General features: G+C 43.9%; 1 protein-coding gene across 1 annotated transcript in view; it reads right to left on the bottom strand.

Annotated features, from left to right (window-relative positions):
* Nucleotides 1-1,103: 1,103 nt before the first annotated feature.
* The window catches only part of LOC124616289 (neural-cadherin-like), a 966,400-nt gene continuing 948,437 nt past the window's right edge, over nt 1,104-19,066 (bottom strand). Inside the window, exon 16 of the mRNA XM_047144591.1 lies at nt 1,104-1,150. Within this exon, the coding sequence (XP_047000547.1) occupies nt 1,104-1,150 (47 nt within the window). The remainder of the gene's footprint in view (nt 1,151-19,066) is intronic.

Here is a 19,066-nt window from a genome sequence, read left to right on the forward strand (position 1 = left end):
ATTATGACATGTATATATAATTCCCCAGTTCCCTTATTTCCGATCAAAGCATATTTATGTATAAAAACTAAAATCGTAAAATCTGTCAGCCAACAGAAAATAGTATCCAGAACTGGTTCGTGGGCAATTGTCTTATAATTCCTATGGTGAAAAAATGGAGAATTTAAAAGATATTTTGGTCGTGAATGTATAACAATTGTGTTGAAAGGAAACCGCCATCGTCTTAATATTTCAAAAATCTGTTCTAATTTAGTTTTCACCTCTAAACATTAGGCTGGACCTAATGAAACAGTTTATGAAATACTTACTCAACGCTGGAGAATGATTCAGTATCTCTGTGACAAGTCTCTTAGTCTATGGAAGCGAAATTGAAAGAATGCGTATTTGTTGGAGCAGTAATTTATTCGATGCCAGCTCTGAATCAAAAACGACTATGGGTGAGAGGTAGGTTTGAATATCATTTAGAAATGTTGTTAATATGTTTTTATGCAATAAAAGGGGTTCATATTATATTATTGTTAAAAAGAGCATGCTGGAAAAACTCAAGAAACTAAGCTGTCTGATAAGGCTCAAGAGTTACTTTTTCGTTCTGAAAAGTGAGTATTATATTTTTTCCTCTAAAAATTTGGGTTGATTCGGAGAGAACAGAGTAAGAGCTTACATCACAATAATGGGACGTCGATATCAGGACGACTAGTGTACCAATATTGTGGCAGACAACTGTTGGTCAGATCACTAAGACATACAACAGGCAGTGTATCGGAGAAAAGGCTGTATTAGATGCTTTAAAGAGAAGAGAGAAAGGAAATATAATCGATTCGACACATAATCCATGTGTAATAAAAAGTGTTTCCTGTTTCTACTTCAACATAATCTTTGATCATATTCGAAAATTAAATTATGTTTCTTTCTAATTAATTTGGACGATTTTGTAGTTTATAACATAGCTACACAGTGGCTGACCTGTAACCTAAATTGGTTACATATAACATGAAGCTATTACCTAACAAAAAGTAATAGGAACGTTATTTCATTGGCCTGTTATACAAAGGCAAAAGCTACTTACGTGGCTTCTTGTTGTCTGCAGCGTGTACGTTCTATGGCTAACAGTGCCACACCATGACTGACAAACGAGTTCTTGTTGACTTACCTAAAAACAGAGAAAACAGTTTTATTAATATCTCAGTCAACTGTCAAAAATATCTCTATTAATTTTATAAGGACGGAAGATATGCAGTCTCTGTCTTTGTTGATTGTAATCAAGATGACAAGTAAAGACAAAAAGATTATTTCTCTACCTGGCCCAGAGATGGCACTGGTATCAATACAATTGTGTTTTGGTTGTATTGGTGCATGTTGCCAATACGTCAGTCGTGTTGTATATACAGAGGGGTCCAAAAAATGTATCCACTGTTTAAAAGTCCATAACTTGCAAACTAATTGACGGAGTTGTCTCATTTTTGGTGAAAGTGTAGCTTTAAGTCCAACTTAAAGATATAACTATAGGTGTTCGAAATGGTCACAATTAACACCGACACACAAACGATGCCGCCGAACTGCAGCACGAACTACTGACTGCAACGTGTTCAGTTGAATATTTGCACATGAATGTACGATGGATTCTCGAAGTTCATCCAATGTGCGTGGCTTTTGTCTATAAACAACGTCCTTTAGTGTTCCCCACAGGTAAAAGTCCAGAGGAGTTAGGTCTGAGGAACGTGATGGATACTCCAAAGCACCTCTACGGCCGACCATCTTCCTGGTAGATTTTCGTCGAGATACGCCCTAATACGATTTTGGTAGTGGGCTGGGGCACCATCTTCTTGAAAGTAAGCTCTTCCGTCCCCATACAAGTCTAGGATGGCAGGTAAAATGGACGTCTGAAGCTTCTGAAGGTACACCTCCCCGGTAACTGTGCCGTCAAAGAAGAATGGCCCAATCAAGCCCCGGTAAGACAACCACACCACACATTTACTCCTGGCAAATTCACGGCTTTGTCTACATGAACGTTCGGATTTTTGGCGGCCCAGTAGATGCAATTGTGGCGATTTCGGTGGCCGTGCGGTTCTAGGCGCTACAGTCCGGAACCGTGGGACCGCGGGACCGCTACGGTCGCAGGTTCGATTCCTGACTCGGGCATGGATGTGTGTGATGTCCTTAGGTCATTTAGGTTTAATTAGTTCTAAGTTCTAGGGGACTGATGACCTAAGATGTTAGGTCCCATAGTGCTCAGAGCCATTTGAACCATTTTTTCTGTGACGATTTACTGCGCCATTGAGTTTGAACCGTGCCTCATCAGACTACACAATCATCTCTGCAAACTCTTCATCGTTGCGCACCATGTTAGTAAACCACTCGCAGTACTCCATTCTACGATCTGAGTCGTCCTCGTTCATAGCGTGTAACAATCGTAGGATGTAACACTTCCACTTTGCTGTCTTCAAAACTCGCCGAACACTTGAGCGACTCACTCCAGCTTCACGGGCACACTGTCTCACAGACTTCTGTGGTGAGCGAGTGAATTGTTGTAACACACGACGGGAGTTAACTGGACTTGTTACTGTTACAGGTCGTCCAGATAGTTGTTTGTTTACATCTTTAACACAGCCTTCGGCTTCAAATTTGTCTCGAATGCGACGAATCGTTAAACGTGTCTGTGGCTCTGTTTGATACTCATTTCGCCATTGCCGTTGAACCTCATTAATGTTTTCGTACTTGAAATGCCACTTCAAAACTGACTTCCTTTCATAGATTGTAAACCTTGCGCCAGCCATGTTTACTCGAGTAACTAGGTGCAACTAAGAACAAAACACTGACTATCTGGCGACTGTCATCTGACAAAACAAAACAACGCAATAGAACGCTTGTGTAGCGATTGCCGGAACTACAAACTATTACACTACCAAAGATGAGACAATTCCGTCAATTAGTTTGCCAGTTATGGACTTTTAAACAGTGGATACATTTTTTGGACCCCTCTGTATTTGTATCAAATGGATAAACTGGAATAACACTGTATCACATTTGTTTTGTTATTTACAGAGAATGATTAAGGTTGTGAATTAATTAGAAGCCAGCTCCTTCTTTTCAGAAGTTACAGAATGACCAGCTTAATTCAAACGTGGGTATACTTCTCTTGGGAATGATGCTGAAGGACCTGCCAAAACTATAATCAGAGGTGAAAAACATTTAAAAAGTGCTCGTATAGGTGTATGAAATAGACGACGGCAAATGAGAAGGATGGTTGTGATACATTTTACATGGAGATCTGATTACCAGAAATTTTGATGCAAGGAGGATGCCGCATTCGTTGAAATCAGTCCAAAAGTAACGTTAAAAAAAACTTCTCAGCAATGTTTGGAACTTTTTAATGCGAACAAAAGTGATTGTACCTGTTGCAACGAGCGAGACTTTGTTGGACCACATCAGTGCAGAAACGACGTCGCCTTCATAGCGGAGGACGGTTACCGGCGGTGCTGCGTCGAAGAACAAGTCGCCGATTTCATTTGTCAGTGTTGCTACCAGTGTGTTATGGGGATTATCCTTTATAACAAAAACTGGAGAATATTTTGCTAGTCTACTGCACCGACTGGATGAAAAAATACGTGACAAGATGTCCGATTAATAAAGCCAACGCGTCATCCCACAAAGGTGCACTCCCACCGAGAAAACAGGGTGATTATAAGTAGGAATTTTTGATACATTATTATATAGTTACATTCCGTGTAGCTATAGGTTTCGCTTTAAAAATGCGACATCAGGTATACTTGATGCATAAGTTATGCTGCTGATTCTCATGCTTACATTCATGTTGGTACTCCTAATTTTTCATTTGAAAAACTTGCTGTAATTGTAAAATGTGCAGTTGTGAAGCAGTATCGAAAGACAATACAACCATTTCCTTGCTAGAAACTTGTGGATATAATGAATATAACTATATTATGCTCTTATGCAGGAACTGCTTGCAGTTTTATCCACTTAAGTCAATTATTCTTTTGAAAATTGAGGAAGCCTCAGAACAGTTCCTTAATCCATAATTCGTTTATTGTGTATAGGACCGGTTTCGGAACATTTAAAGTTCCATCATCTGGTGTACAAAAATAAAATCACTTCATCATCTGAGGTTATCTTCACCAAAATGCTGTCGCGGAACCTAAGGTTCCCTGTCAAAAGGATAAATGGGTCAGCCGGCTGATGTGGCCGAGCGGTTCTAGGCGCTTCAGTCTGGAACCGCGCGACCGCTACGGTCGCAGGTTCGAATCCTGCCTCGGGCATGGATGTGTGTGTTGTCCTTAGATTAGTTATGTTTAAGTAGTTCTAAGTTCTAGGGGACTGATGACCTCAGGTGTTAAGTCCCATAGTGCTCAGAGCCATTTGAACCATTTTTGATAAATGGGACAAGAATTCCTTAAGAACCGTTCCACAGAGCTGCGCGACCGGGAACACAAATAGGAAAACTAAGTAATAATAAAAACGGCTAATATTTACAGGAAAACTACGTAATAGTAAAAACGGCTAATATTTTCTATTACACAGTTTTCCTGTTTGTATTCCCGGTCGCGCAGAACGGGGGAACGGTTGTTATGGAATTTTTGTCTCTTTTACCCGTTTGACACGGAACCTTTGGTTCCGCGACAGCATTGGGGTGAGGGTGATCTTGCATGATTGAGCGATTTTATTTTTTACAACAGATGGTGGAACTCTAAGTATTCCGAAACGGTCGTGTACACAATAAATAACTGTGGATTAAGCAACTGTTCCGCGCTTCCTTCATTTTTCAAAATGGACGTGTACAGTTGCGGTCGCCCCATAAGAAGAACTATTCGTTCAATTATTATTGAAGCTATTTGTTGTAGTTGAACAGTGAGTATGGCTCAACAAGAAATTATCGACCTTCCTGTACAACAGGGGACGGAAATAATTAATAAACTAGAATGAAGAGAAGTACTGGCGGAAGTAAAGTCGACGCTTGCTTGGGTACCCCAGCTGGTAGAGCACTTGCCCGCGGAAGGCAAAGATGCCGAGTTCGAGTCTCGGTCCGGCACACAGTTTAATCTGCCAGTAAGTTTCAATTAAAGAAGCAAAAATTTTTGTCTGAAACAATCAAAATTCCATATGCGAGACAGCTACCACTGGAGATAGGGACTCTGATTTCCAAATTCTCCGTAGGTGGCATCTACGAGAACTATTTAAGGAATCTATAACGCAGCAAATAAAGTTTTTACAGGATAATAGGCACAAAAGATGAAATTAGTCAATAAATGTGTCTGCAAGTAATACTTTGTGTGTAAGAAACAAACAAGCATGAGAAACTCAAACACAAACGGTATTTGTACTTACTAAAACAAAATGCACATGGCTATGAAGAAATAAAGCTCTTAAAAATTACAGTAGTCACCAACAGAATACGCCGGCCCGTGTGGCCGAGCGGTTCTAGGCGCTTCAGTCTGGAACCGCGCGACCGCTACGGTCGTAGGTTCGAATACTGCCTCGGGCATGGATGTGTGTGATGTCCTTAGGTTAGTTAGGTTTAAGTAGTTCTAAGTTCTAGGGGACTGATGACCTCAGATGTTAAGTCCCATAGTGCTCAGAGCCATTTGAACCATATGAACCACCAGAATAAATAAAGTATTTATTTAGCAAACAGATGAGATTTCTGCAGCAGTGAAGGCGTCTCATGGACCGACACAGGATACAATGTAATGATGTTTCTTAGTTATACGATGGAATTCGTTATTTACGTATTAATAACTCACTATCATTAAAAACGATCAAAGAATAAGCTGCTTTCTGGTTTAAGATATTAGGTCTGAAACTGTTAAAATTTAAGTCAGCTTTTATCGGGGAAATTCATTCGCGCTAATTCCGAGAAAAAATTAACGAGAACCATCAATTAATTTTCGAAGGACTAAACTTCAAATACAATTTCAATTACGGCAAGGGCGGAAATTTCAAGGTACTTCCTTTAGTGCGAAAGAAATAAAATGAAATAAACCAGCGCCGTTGCCTCGGCAACGGAGAAACCGCACCACATTGTTGGAAGCGCGGCAGCAGCAGCTGCACAATAATCTCTCTAACAAACGAGTCGCGTTACGCGGGAGGGCCGCCGGAAGATCCCCGCCGCGCTTGCAGCTTGCCAGGGCTGTAATTGCGAAAACGCAACTAAGTGGTTTGCTGTAGGAACGGTCCATTTGGATTAAAGCGCGAGAGGGGAGCAGTCTAAGGCGCTACCGAGTCCTCGAGTTCCGCGCGCAGACCGCAGGAGTTGCCAAGCTCGGCTGCGCAGGTCTGCGTCGCGCGGTTACGGCACACCGACTTCCCACCAGTTCCCTATAAACGTAATCAGGGATCGAGAAACCCCTGCACACCTTTGTGTACAGAGACCGGTTAACGCAATGACGTACAATTACATTACATTACATAGGAACAAACCAATAGATTGTGGTCAGAGTCCACATCCGCCCCTGGAAATGTCTTACAATTTAAAACCTGGTTCCTAAATCTCTGTCTTACCATTATATAATCTATCTGATACCTTTTAGTATCTCCAGGGTTCTTCCATGTATACAACCTTCTTTCATGATTCTTAAACCAAGTGTTAGTTATGATTATGTTGTGCTCTGTGCAAAATTCTACAAGGCGGCTTCCTCTTTCATTTCTGTCCCCCAATCCATATTCACCTACTATGTTTCCTTCTCTCCCTTTTCCTACACTCGAATTCCAGTCACCCATGACTATTAAATTTTCGTCTCCCTTCACAATCTGAATAATTTCTTTTATTTCATCATACATTTCTTCAATTTCTTCGTCATCTGCAGAGCTAGTTGGCATATAAACTTGTACTACTGTAGTAGGTGTGGGCTTCGTATCTATCTTGGCCACAATAATGCGTTCACTATGCTGTTTGTAGTAGCTTACCCGCATTCCTATTTTCCTATTCATTATTAAACCTACTCCTGCATTACCCCTATTTGATTTTGTGTTTATAACCCTGTAGTCACCTGACCAGAAGTCTTGTTCCTCCTGCCACCGAACTTCACTAATTCCCACTATATCCAACTTCAACCTATCCATTTCCCTTTTTAAATTTTCTAACCTACCTGCCCGATTAAGGGATCTGACATTCCACGCTCCGATCCGTAGAACGGCAGTTTTCTTTCCCCTGATAACGACATCCTCTTGAGTAGTCCCCGCCCGGAGATCCGAATGGGGGACTATTTTACCTCCGGAATATTTTACCCAAGAGGACGCCATCATCATGTAATCATACAGTAAAGCTGCATGCCCTCGGGAAAAATTACGGCTGTAGTTTCCCCTTGCTTTCAGCCGCCCGCAGTACCAGCACAGCAAGGCCGTATTGGTTATTGTTACAAGGCCAGATCAGTCAATCATCCAGACTGTTGCCCTTGCAACTACTGAAAAGGCTGCTGCCCCTCTTCAGGAACCACACGTTTGTCTGGCCTCTCAACAGATACCCCTCCGTTGTGGTTGCACCTACGGTACGGCTATCTGTATCGCTGAGGCACGCAAGCCTCCCCACCAACGGCAAGGTCCATGGTTCATGGGGGGAAACTGCAAAAAGGTGGGAATTTAAGGAGATGGGACCTGGATAAACTAAAAGAATCAGAGGTTGTACAGAGATTCAGGGAGAGCATAAGGGAGCAATTGACAGGAATGGGGGAAATAAATACAGTGGAAGAAGAATGGGTAGCTTTGAGGGATGAAGTAGCGAAGGCAGCAGAGGATCAAGTAGGTAAAAAGACGAGGGCTAGTAGAAATCCTTGGGTAACAGAAGAAAGACTGAATTTAATTAATGAAAGGAGAAAATATAAAAATGCAGTAAGTGAAACAGGCAAAAAGGAATACAAACGTCTCAAAAATGAGATCGACAGGAAGTGCAAAATGGCTAAGCAGGGATGGCTAGAGGACAAATGTAAGGATGTAGAGGCCTATCTCACTAGGGGTAAGATAGATACCGCCTACAGGAAAATTAAAGAGACATTTGGAGATAAGAGAACGACTTGTATGAATATCAAGAGCTCAGATGGAAACCCAGTTCTAAGCAAAGAAGGGAAAGCAGAAAGGTGGAAGGAGTATATAGAGGGTCTATACAAGGGCGATGTACTTGAGGACAATATTATGGAAATGGAAGAGGATGTAGATGAAGATCAAATGGGAGATATGATACTGCGTGAAGAGTTTGACAGAGCACTGAAAGACCTGAGTCGAAACAAGGCCCCCGGAGTAGACAATATTCCATTGGAACTTCTGACGGCCGTGGGATAGCCAGTCCTGACAAAACTCTACCATCTGGTGAGCAAGATGTATGAAACAGGCGAAATACCCTCAGACTTCAAGAAGAATATAATAATTCCAATCCCAAAGAAAGCAGGTGTTGACAGATGTGAAAATTACCGAACTATCAGCTTAATAAGTCACAGCTGCAAAATACTAACACGAATTCTTTACAGACGAATGGAAAAACTAGTAGAAGCCAACCTCGGGGAAGATCAGTTTGGATTCCGTAGAAACACTGGAACACGTGAGGCAATACTGACCTTACGACTTATCTTAGAAGAAAGATTAAGGAAAGGCAAACCTACGTTTCTAGCATTTGTAGACTTAGAGAAAGCTTTTGACAATGTTGACTGGAATACTCTCTTTCAAATTCTAAAGGTGGCAGGGGTAAAATACAGGGAGCGAAAGGCTATTTACAATTTGTACAGAAACCAGATGGCAGTTATAAGAGTCGAGGGACATGAAAGGGAAGCAGTGGTTGGGAAGGGAGTAAGACAGGGTTGTAGCCTCTCCCCGATGTTGTTCAATCTGTATATTGAGCAAGCAGTAAAGGAAACAAAAGAAAAATTCGGAGTAGGTATTAAAATTCATGGAGAAGAAATAAAAACTTTGAGGTTCGCCGATGACATTGTAATTCTGTCAGAGACAGCAAAAGGGCTTGGAAGAGCAGTTGAACGGAATGGACAGTGTCTTGAAAGGAGGATATAAGATGAACATCAACAAAAGCAAAACAAGGATAATGGAATGTAGTCTAATTAAGTCGGGTGATGCTGAGGGAATTAGATTAGGAAATGAGGCACTTAAAGTAGTAAAGGAGTTTTGCTATTTGGGGAGCAAAATAACTGATGATGGTCGAAGTAGAGAGGATATAAAATGTAGGCTGGCAATGGCAAGGAAAGCGTTTCTGAAGAAGAGAAATTTGTTAACATCGAGTATAGAGTTAAGTGTCAGGAAGTCATTTCTGAAAGTATTCGTATGGAGTGTAGCCATGTATGGAAGTGAAACATGGACGATAAATAGTTTAGACAAGAAGAGAATAGAAGCTTTCGAAATGTGGTGCTGCAGAAGAATGCTGAAGATTAGATGGGTAGATCACATAACTAATGAGGAAGTATTGAATAGGATTGGGGAGAAGAGAAGTTTGTGGCACAACTTGACCAGAAGAAGGGATCGGCTGGTAGGACATGTTCTGAGGCATCAAGGGATCACCAATTTAGTATTGGAGGGCAGCGTGGAGGGTAAAAATCGTAGAGGGAGACCAAGAGATGAATACACAAAGCAGATTCAGAAGGATGTAGGTTGCAGTAGGTACTGGGAGATGAAAAAGCTTGCACATGATAGAGTAGCATGGAGAGCTGCATCAAACCAGTCTCAGGACTGAAGACCACAACAACAACAGGAACAAACATTCAATGCTAAAATACAGTATATTTTGCTGTTGCTATTAAGGTGACTGCTTATTACCAAAAAATAGTAAGTTAAGACCAGAGGTCACTTAAATACGCTAAAATATGGGTGAAGTCAACTAACATGCAGCGATATGGAAACGTATCAGTGCCTATCGTGTAGATACGCCGAACCTACAATGTAACGAATGCCTCACGAAAATTGGAGATGTGCGCCATATCGGGACACGAACCTTGATTTCTTCTTTTCGCCACATGTCGCCTGAACCATTAGGTTATCTGGGCACGCCTCAAGGTCTGACTCAAGCTTTCTTTGTTGCTGATTTTTTCATCAAGGACAGAGAGAGAATGAATGTCAGAACTATAGAGGCATTCAGAATTCACTTTATAAATTGTGTGACAGAATTGTAACAAACCGAGTATCGCCAATCGCTGCAACTGTATTTTATGATGCCCAACATCGTTTAGGAAAGCGCAGATCCTGCTCAGGCTGTATCTTCACCATGACACAACTAATAGAAAATCACCGTGAATTGAGTTTACCAACATTTCTTGCCTTCATTGACTACGGAAAGGCGTTTGGTAAAGTGAATCGAAGTAACTGTGGAAAATTTTAGGAAATAGAATGATCCCTTCTCATAAGATTTATACAGGTTTTATATATGAACAACAAATTAGAAATAAAAAAATAGCAAACAGCAGACATAATATGGCTGAACTAAACCAAGGAGTTAGACAAGAGTGACCCCTCTCATCCTCTCTTTTTAATATATGTATCGACGATGTAACCAAAACTTGCGAGTTGGCCTCTGTGACCGAGCGGTTCTAGGCGCTTCATTCTGGAACCGCGCTGCTGCTACGGTCACAGGTTCGAATCCTGCCTGGGGCATGGATGTGTGTGATGTCCTTAGGTTAGTTAAGTTTAAGTAGTTCTAAGTTCTAGGGGACTGATGACCTTAGAAGTTAAGTCCCATAGTGCTCAGAGCCATTTGAACCATTTTGAACCGTCTTCCACTCACGCCGTCGGAGGATCACCTACGGGGAGGTTTACTATCTTTGGGCTCAAAAAATCTATTTTTTTAAATTGCATTTTTGGATCGATAAAAGTGTTTAGAATCCACCCCTGAAACGGTTTTCCCGAATACGGAATGGAAATGTTTGTTATTCGCGGTTGACCAAAAAAATGCGCCTGCCTGAAATCGGCCTTTTCCAAGCACCAGTTTTTTTTTTTTTTTTTTCGGAGGATGAGTTATTGTACCGGTGCTTGGGAGGAAACACACTAAATTCAAATGAAAGTCTGAGCGCGTGTGTTTGGAAGTTAGCCCCCAAGCATTTACATTCTGGTGGGAAGACTGTGGAGACTGCAAATTTTCTGGCACTTAGCACCTTCAACGAAGGGTATTCAGCAATTCTGAAGACCATGATAACGATGGACGTCATCCTGGACTTTATTCGACGCAGTTCGCCAAGCATTCGGACGACTACCGGTTTCAAGCGGCCGAAAACCGCCTGTCACCGGCAGTACGTGCGGCTCTGCAGCAGCGCAGGATGGCCCAGATCGAGCAGAACGTCCTCTGTGAGGAAGAGGAAGGGCTAGTTTATGGACCGGGAACCGCAAATTGAACGTACGTTGCATAATATTGCATTTATATGTAGTCAAAACTTCAAACGCCTTTTTTTTCGAAATGACGTTTTCTTTTTATCGTGCAGTATGGTAACTTCAAATCTATTGAACCGATTGGCATGATTCCTTGTTTCCGACGAAGCTAACTAAATTGTCTAGGAGTTGTACCACTTTTATTCCGATCCATCAACTATAAATATTCTTACTTGGCCGACGAAGTCGAAAAATCGACGAAAAAAACCCTATTTTTTCAAATGGCCGCCATTTTGTTTCCTATAGTCCAAATAACTGAAGAGGGGTGCAACTGCTAAAGAGTCTTATATACTTCCTTAACGTCAACTCAGTTTTCATTTCAAACGAGCCGGCTGACATGTGACATACCGCGCGTGGAGGCTCAAATGGTTCAAATGACTCTGAGCACTATGGGACTTAACTACTGAGGTCATCAGTCCCCTAGAACTTAGAACTACTTAAACCTAACTAACCTAAGGACATCACACACACCCATGCCCGAGGCAGGATTCGAACCTGCGACCGTAGCGGCCTCTCGGTTCCAGACTATAGCGCCTAGAACCGCTCGGCCACTCCGGCCGGCAGAGGTCTACACCGAAATTCTGTTTCGTTCCGACGGCACTTCCGCCTTTGCTCTTCGACATGTCCGGTCGAAAAAATTCCAGTTTGTAGAGAAAATATCAATAAACATTTTGACCAAATTTGACATTGGTATCTATAACACATCCCTAGAAAAAATTTCTCAATGAACACGCTTTTTTCGGGCCAAAGATAGTAACCTCCCCTTAAGATGGGATGGAGGGCCGTGGTCTTCAGCAATTAAAGCAGATTCTACCTACATGCAAGTGATGGTAGTTTGCGAGTACGACGTAGATCTGGTGAGCGCTGTCTCAATGGGTGCATTCGTCCACGACACACTGGCCTCACCCCAGGCCTTATGGTCTAGGGTGCGATAAGCTACGACTCTCGTTCACCTTTGACGTTTCTGGAGGGGACGATAACCAGCGCTCAGTACGTGCAGAAGATTCTTAGACCCGTTCTCTTGCCGTTCTTGCAGCAGGAAGGTGATGTGTCGTTCCAACAGGATAATGCTCGCCCACACGCTGCCTATGAAACACCACGTGCACTGTCCGCCCCCGGTAGCTGAGTGGACGCCGGCACGGTAGCTCAGCGTGCTCGGTCAGAGGGTTAGTTGCCCTCTGCAATAAAAAACTGATTCAACGGCTCAACACTCAACTTGAACGGGTGTCATGGGACATCCGCACCGAACAAATCCAACGAGCAAAATCGAACAACAATGAGAACAATAAAAAAAAATGTGGTCAGCGTGACAGAATGTCAATCCTAAGGGCTCGGGTTCGATTCCCGGCTGGGTCGGAGATTTTCTCCGCTCAGGGACTGGGTGTTGCGTTGTCTTAATCATCATCATTTCATCCCCATCAACGTGCAACTCGCCGAAGTGGCGTCAAATCGAAAGACTTGAACCCGGCGAACGGTCTAGCCGACGGGAGGCCCTAGTCACACGACATTTTTTTAATTTTTTATTTTTTACCACGTGCTCTGCAAGACGTGCAGTAGCTTCCCTGACCAGCGCGATCTCGGGACTTGTTTCCAATCGAACACCTGCGGGATATGATGGAACGAGAAATGACTCGTGCGACTCGTCAGCCAACAACTCTTACACAACTACGTGAACAGTTCGAGCAGGCGTGTCATAACGTATCCCAGCACAGTATTCTCCATCTGTACGATCGACTGGATGCCAGAGTCTGCGCCTGCATTGCCACCCACAGCGCTTACATCACGTACTAATGTGGGTGTTTAGCATGGGTCGATAACTGGTATCTCAGTACAGCCTGTGCTATTGATTTGTAAACGTAATCATTTTATGTATTCCATATGCGCTGTTGCAACAATAAGTACTGAATGAATTAGAAACGTCAACAAGGGTATACTAATTTTTTCCTGCAGTGTATTTAGGCTTCGGTATTGCATACGGGCCTAACAAAGCAATGCAGTACAGGTTAGGTCTCTTTAACTAACTCTGTGGAACCTTACACAGTGTACTGGGAAAGAAAGTCCGCAGAGATACTCTACTAAAATTTTACACTACTGGCCATTAAAATTGCTACACCAAGAAGAAATGCAGATGATAAAAGGGTATTCAATGGACAAATATATTATACTAGAACTGACATATGATTACATTTTCACGCAATTTGGGTGCATAGATCCTGAAAAACCAGTACCCAGAACCACCACCTCTGGCCGTAATAACGGCCTTGATACGCCTCCGCATTGAGTCAAACAAAGCTTGGATGGGGTGTATAGGTACAGCTGCCCGTGCAACTTCAACACGATACCACAGTTCATCAAGAGTAGTGACTGGCGTATTGTGACGAGCCAGTTGCTCGGCCACCATTGACCAGACGTTTTCAATTGGTGAGAGATCTGGAGAATGTGCTGGCCGGGGCAGCAGTCGAACATTTTCTGTATCCAGAAAGGCCCGTACAGGACCTGCAACATGCGGTCGTGAATTATCCTGTTGAAATGTAGGCTTTCGCACGGATCGAATGAAGGGTAGAGCCGCGGCTCGTAACACATCTGAAATGTAACGTCCACTGTTCAAAGTGCCGTCAATGCGAACGAGAGGTGACCGAGACGTGTACCCAATGGCACCCCATACCATCACGCCGGGTGATACGCTAGTATGGCGGTGACGAATACACGCTTCCAATGTGCGTTCACAGCGATGTCGCCAAACACGGATGCGACCATCATGATGCTGTGAACAGAACCTGGATTGAAACTTCCTGGCAGATTAAAACTGTGTGCCCGACCGAGACTCGAACTCGGGCAAAGGTCCCGAGTTCGAGTCTCGGTCGGGCACACAGTTTTAATCTGCCAGGAAGTTTCATATCAGCGCACACTCCGCTGCAGAGTGAAAATCTCATTCTAGAATCTGGATTCATCCGAAAAAATGACGTTTTGCCATTCGTGCACCCAGGTTCGTCCTTGAGTACACCATCGCATTCGCTCCTGTCTGTGATGCAGCTTAAAGGGTAACCGCATCCATGGTCTCCGAGCTGATAGTCCATGTTGCTGCAAACGTCGTCGAACTGTTCGTGCACATGGTTGTCTTGCAAACGTCACCATCTGTTCACTCAGGGATCGAGACGTGGCTGCACGATCCGTTACAGCCATGTGGGTAAGATGACTGTCATCTCAACTACTAGTGATACGAGTCCGTTGGGATCCAGCACGGCGTTCCGTATTACCCTCCTGAACCCACCGATTCCATATTCTGCTATAAGGCATTGGATCTCGACCAACGCGAGCAGCAATTTCGCGATACGATAAACCGCGATCGCGATAGGCTACAATCCGACCTTTATCAAAGTCGGAAACGTGATGGTACGCATGTCTCCTCCTTACACGAGGCATCACAACAACATTTCACCAGGCAATGCCGGTCAACTGTTGTTTGTGTGCCGGCCGCGGTGGCCGTGCGGTTCTAGGCTCTCCAGTCCGGAGCCGTGCTGCTGCTACGGTCGCAGGTTCGAATCCTGCCTCGGGCATGGGTGTGTGTGATTTCCTTAGGTTAGTTAGGTTTAAGTAGTTCTAAGTTCTAGGGGACTAATGACCACAGCAGTTGAGTCCCATAGTGCTCAGAGCCATTTTTGTTGTTGTTTGTGTATGAGAAATCGGTCGGAAACTTTCCTCATGTCAGCACGTTGTAGGTGTCGCCACCGGCGTCAACCTTGTGTGAATGCTCTGAAAAGCTAATGATTTGCATATCACAGCATCCTCTTCCAGTCGGTTAAATTTCGCGTCTGTAGCATGTCATCTTCGTGGTGTAGTGTATAATGTTATGGCTGTACCAGTACTGCTCTATCGATGCAGAGAATAGACCCTTACGAAGAGAGATGAAAAGAGAATAGAAGCATATTAAGTGAATTTCCTTAGTTACGTGGCTGGACGTACTTTGATGGATGAAAAGATGAATGATGACATTCGAGCTTAACTGAATACGCAGAATATAACCAACGTAATAAAACAAAATCAGTAAGATGGAAAGAGTGTAATGGATAGACTGTATGCCAGATAAAAGAATCACTGGAGCCGGAAAACAATATAAACCAAGAGGCAGAAGATCTTTAGGAAAACCAATGAAGAGATGGCTTGATCAGTCTTGACGACGACTGAACGGACCAAAAGGCCCAATCGTTTATGTAGATGGTGGTGATGATGACGATCACTGTAGCCAGGAAGTAGTATAGACCAAGAGGCAAAAAATCCTTAAGAGGTCCAATGAAGAGATGGCTTGATCAGTTCTGAAGTAGACTGAACAGGCCAAAATGTCCAGTCGTTGATGAAGGTGGTGGTGGTGGTGGTGGTGGTGGTGGTGATGTTGTTGTACGGAGCTCGAACTCAAGCAACAAAAATATAAAAATTCAATACTTTGTTTACAAAACTATATCAAATGTTTAATGGTGTTCAATTGGTCTTGATCCTCTGGTGAAACTGGAGCCATGTTGTTATTTGTTTCTCTCTGCCCTTTCATGAACGCTACGGTCGCTGCCAGCAGATCCAGTAGACTGCCTTAGCTCTGGGAGAACAATTGGGTACAGCAAAGAGTCGGCGTACGCGTCAGTGCAGCTCGCGCTGGTTATTGGTCGCGCGGCCTCCCGGAGCTGTACGTCTCGGTGTCTGCTTCGCCTCGCCTCGCCTCGTCCCACTCCTTCGGAGCCGACGCCTGCGTTCGCAGATATTGGCGCCGAAGCTGAGTTGTGCGGGCGACCGGCCCGCCGCGTCGCGTTAAGGAGATTGTCTCTATATATCATCCGGGATATCGCAGTGTCGTCGTCAGCTGCCCGCTGAATTGGTCGTCGTGATGGCGTGTCCCGGGTGGGGAAGGGCGGGAGGTGTAGTGGGTGGGGTGGGACAGTGCGAGGAGTGGGTGAAGAAAAAAGCGACTCCCAGGGCCACTGCTGCGCTGCTGAGGACCCGTCAGTATGCCGCCTCGGGTCATTTGGAATTCTCAGGCTGTGCCGTAATGTTCGAGGCTTGGCATTTACAAATGTCGCGTGCTCGCTGGTCTTCGTTCCAAAATGCGCAGTATTCCGACAAGACATTCAGCTTGAGTTACTACTCTCGTAACATGTACAGCTCACCATTCATAAAAACACTGTAGATAGATGTTCTCGCATGTTGATCTTCCTACTCGTGTTATTATCCATTATTATTAAGAGCTATTACATTTGCAACACGAACTTTGGGCATACAGCGATGAGCACCGAGCACTCATTTAATAAGCGTGTCTGTACACGTGGAAGCATGATCACAAATCTGTAGTGATCCCGGCAACCAATGTTTACACTGAGGCGACAGAAGTCATGGGACAACTCCCAGCATCATGTCGGACCTCGTTTTGCCCAGCGTATTGCAGCCAATAGACGTGGCAAGGACTTAACATGTCGCTGGAAGTCCCATGCAGAAGTACTGAGCCATTCTGCCTCTACAGTCGTCCATAATTGTGGAAGTGTTGCCTGTTCACGATTTCGTACACGAAATGATCTCTCGATTATGCTCCATAAATGTTCGTTGGGATTTATGTCGGGCGATATGGGTGGACAAATCATCAGCTCGAACTGTCCAGAATGTTAAACTTCCTGGCAGATTAAAACTGCGTGCCCGACCGAGAGTCGAACTCGGGACCTTTGTCTTTCGCGGGCAAGTGATCTACCAACTGAGTTACCCAAGCACGACTCACGACCCGACCTCACAGCTTTAATTCCACCAGTACCTCGTCTCCTACCTTCCAAACTTCACATAAGACCTCCTGCGAACCTTGCAGAACTAGCACTCCTGGGAGAAAGGACATTGCGGCGGCATGGCTTAGCCACAGGCTGGGGGATGTTTCCAAAATGAAATTTTCACTCGGCAGTGGAGTGTGCGCTGATATGAGCACTTTCTCGCGAAAGGAAGAGGTCTCGAATTCGAGTCTCGGTCTAGCACTTAGTTTTAATCTGCCAGGAAGTTTCATATCAGCACACACTCCGCTGCAGAGTGAAAATTTCATTCTGGAAATGTCCAGAATGTTCTTCAAATCAATCCCCCGGTGACATGACGCATTGTCATCCTAAAAATTACATCTTTGTTTGCTGCAAATCGTCTCCAAGTAGCCGAACGTAACCATACCCGGTCAATGATCGGTTCAGTTGGACCAGATGGCCCAGCCCATTCCATGTAGACACAGTCCATGCCATTGTGGAGCCACCATCAACTTGTACAATGCCATGTTGACAACTTGTGTCCATGGCTTCGTCTGCACCACCGATCATGCCACGGTTGTCCAGTCGTTTGGAATCCAAACGATATAATCACTAGTCCAGAAGAGGCGCTGCAGGTGACATCGTCCAGTTATCAAAGGCATGTCGGTCGTCTGCTGCCAGAATCTATTAACGCCGGATTTTGCAGCACTGTCCTGACGGATACGTTCGTCGTGCGTCCAGCATTGATTTGTGCGGTTATGCCACGCAGTGTTGCTTGTCTGTTACCACCGACAGCTCCTACGCAAACGCCGCTGCTCTCAGTCGTTAAGTGAAGGCCGTTGGCCATTGCATTGTCCGGGGTGAGAAGTAATGACTGAAATTTTATGTTAACGGCAAACTAGCCATTTCCAAAACTGAAAGGCCCATGCGTCTAGCTCCAGCTAACATTCCGCGTTCAAAGTCTGTTAATTCCCGTTGTCGGAAACCTTTTCACATGAATCACCTGAGTACAAATGACAGCTCCGCCAATGCAGTGCCCTTTTATACACTGCGTATGTGGTATTACCACCATCTGCACATTTGCACACCGCTATCTCATGATTTTTATTACCTCAGTGTATCTGTTATTTAATTACGGATGTGCCAAACCCTCGCAATATGTTGCTGTCTTAGAATCAATTATTATCATCAGAATTCAAATGTGGGAGGAAAACTTAATGGCGGCGGCATAGCAGGTAAGGTTAGGTGAGTTTAATAGGTCAAGTAGATGCGGTTGCATTTCGAAGACGCAGACCCAAAAGGCAGATCTGCTGTTCAACAGGAACTCACAGCCGTGTTATAGTTCCGCTTCCTGATACAGGCAATTTGTTTATGGTACGCTGCTGGTTAGGGTTTGGACATCAGCTATTTTCTCTCGTTGCCAACTGACGTGCTTTTTTGCCATTGTAATAAAAAGTTTCAAAGAAAATGAATATAAAATACGAGAAGAAGTAGCTGAGAATGTTTCAGTTATATGAGAAGATCGAATAACTAATGAAGACGTTGTTTCGGATTGGATAGAAAAGAGGCTGGCAGTACAGAAAAAAAAAGTGTTGATTGAACACTGTTTGAGGCATCTATGATTAGTTAATACGGTAATGGAAGAAATTATGTTGACGGAGCTCACGGCTTGACAGGATGAGTTTCAAGTGGATGTGGGCTGCTGCAGTTATGCAGAGATTAAGAGACTTGCAGAGTACCGACTGCGGCTGCATTCAGGGAGGCTTCGGACTGACTACCGCAACGAAAACACAGTATTTCTAACGCACTATTAGTGATTCATCACATGTTCTTTCTTCTTTCATTTTTCAAGATGAGGCATGTGTCAGAAACTGCGTTGATTTCCCAATACTTTTCTGACAAAAGGTTCGAGATCTGTTTTTTTTTTCCGTACCCAGTAGAGAACATTTCCG

This window comes from Schistocerca americana, chromosome 5 (assembly GCF_021461395.2).
Source record: "Schistocerca americana isolate TAMUIC-IGC-003095 chromosome 5, iqSchAmer2.1, whole genome shotgun sequence".
NCBI classification, from domain to species: Eukaryota; Metazoa; Arthropoda; class Insecta; order Orthoptera; family Acrididae; genus Schistocerca; species Schistocerca americana.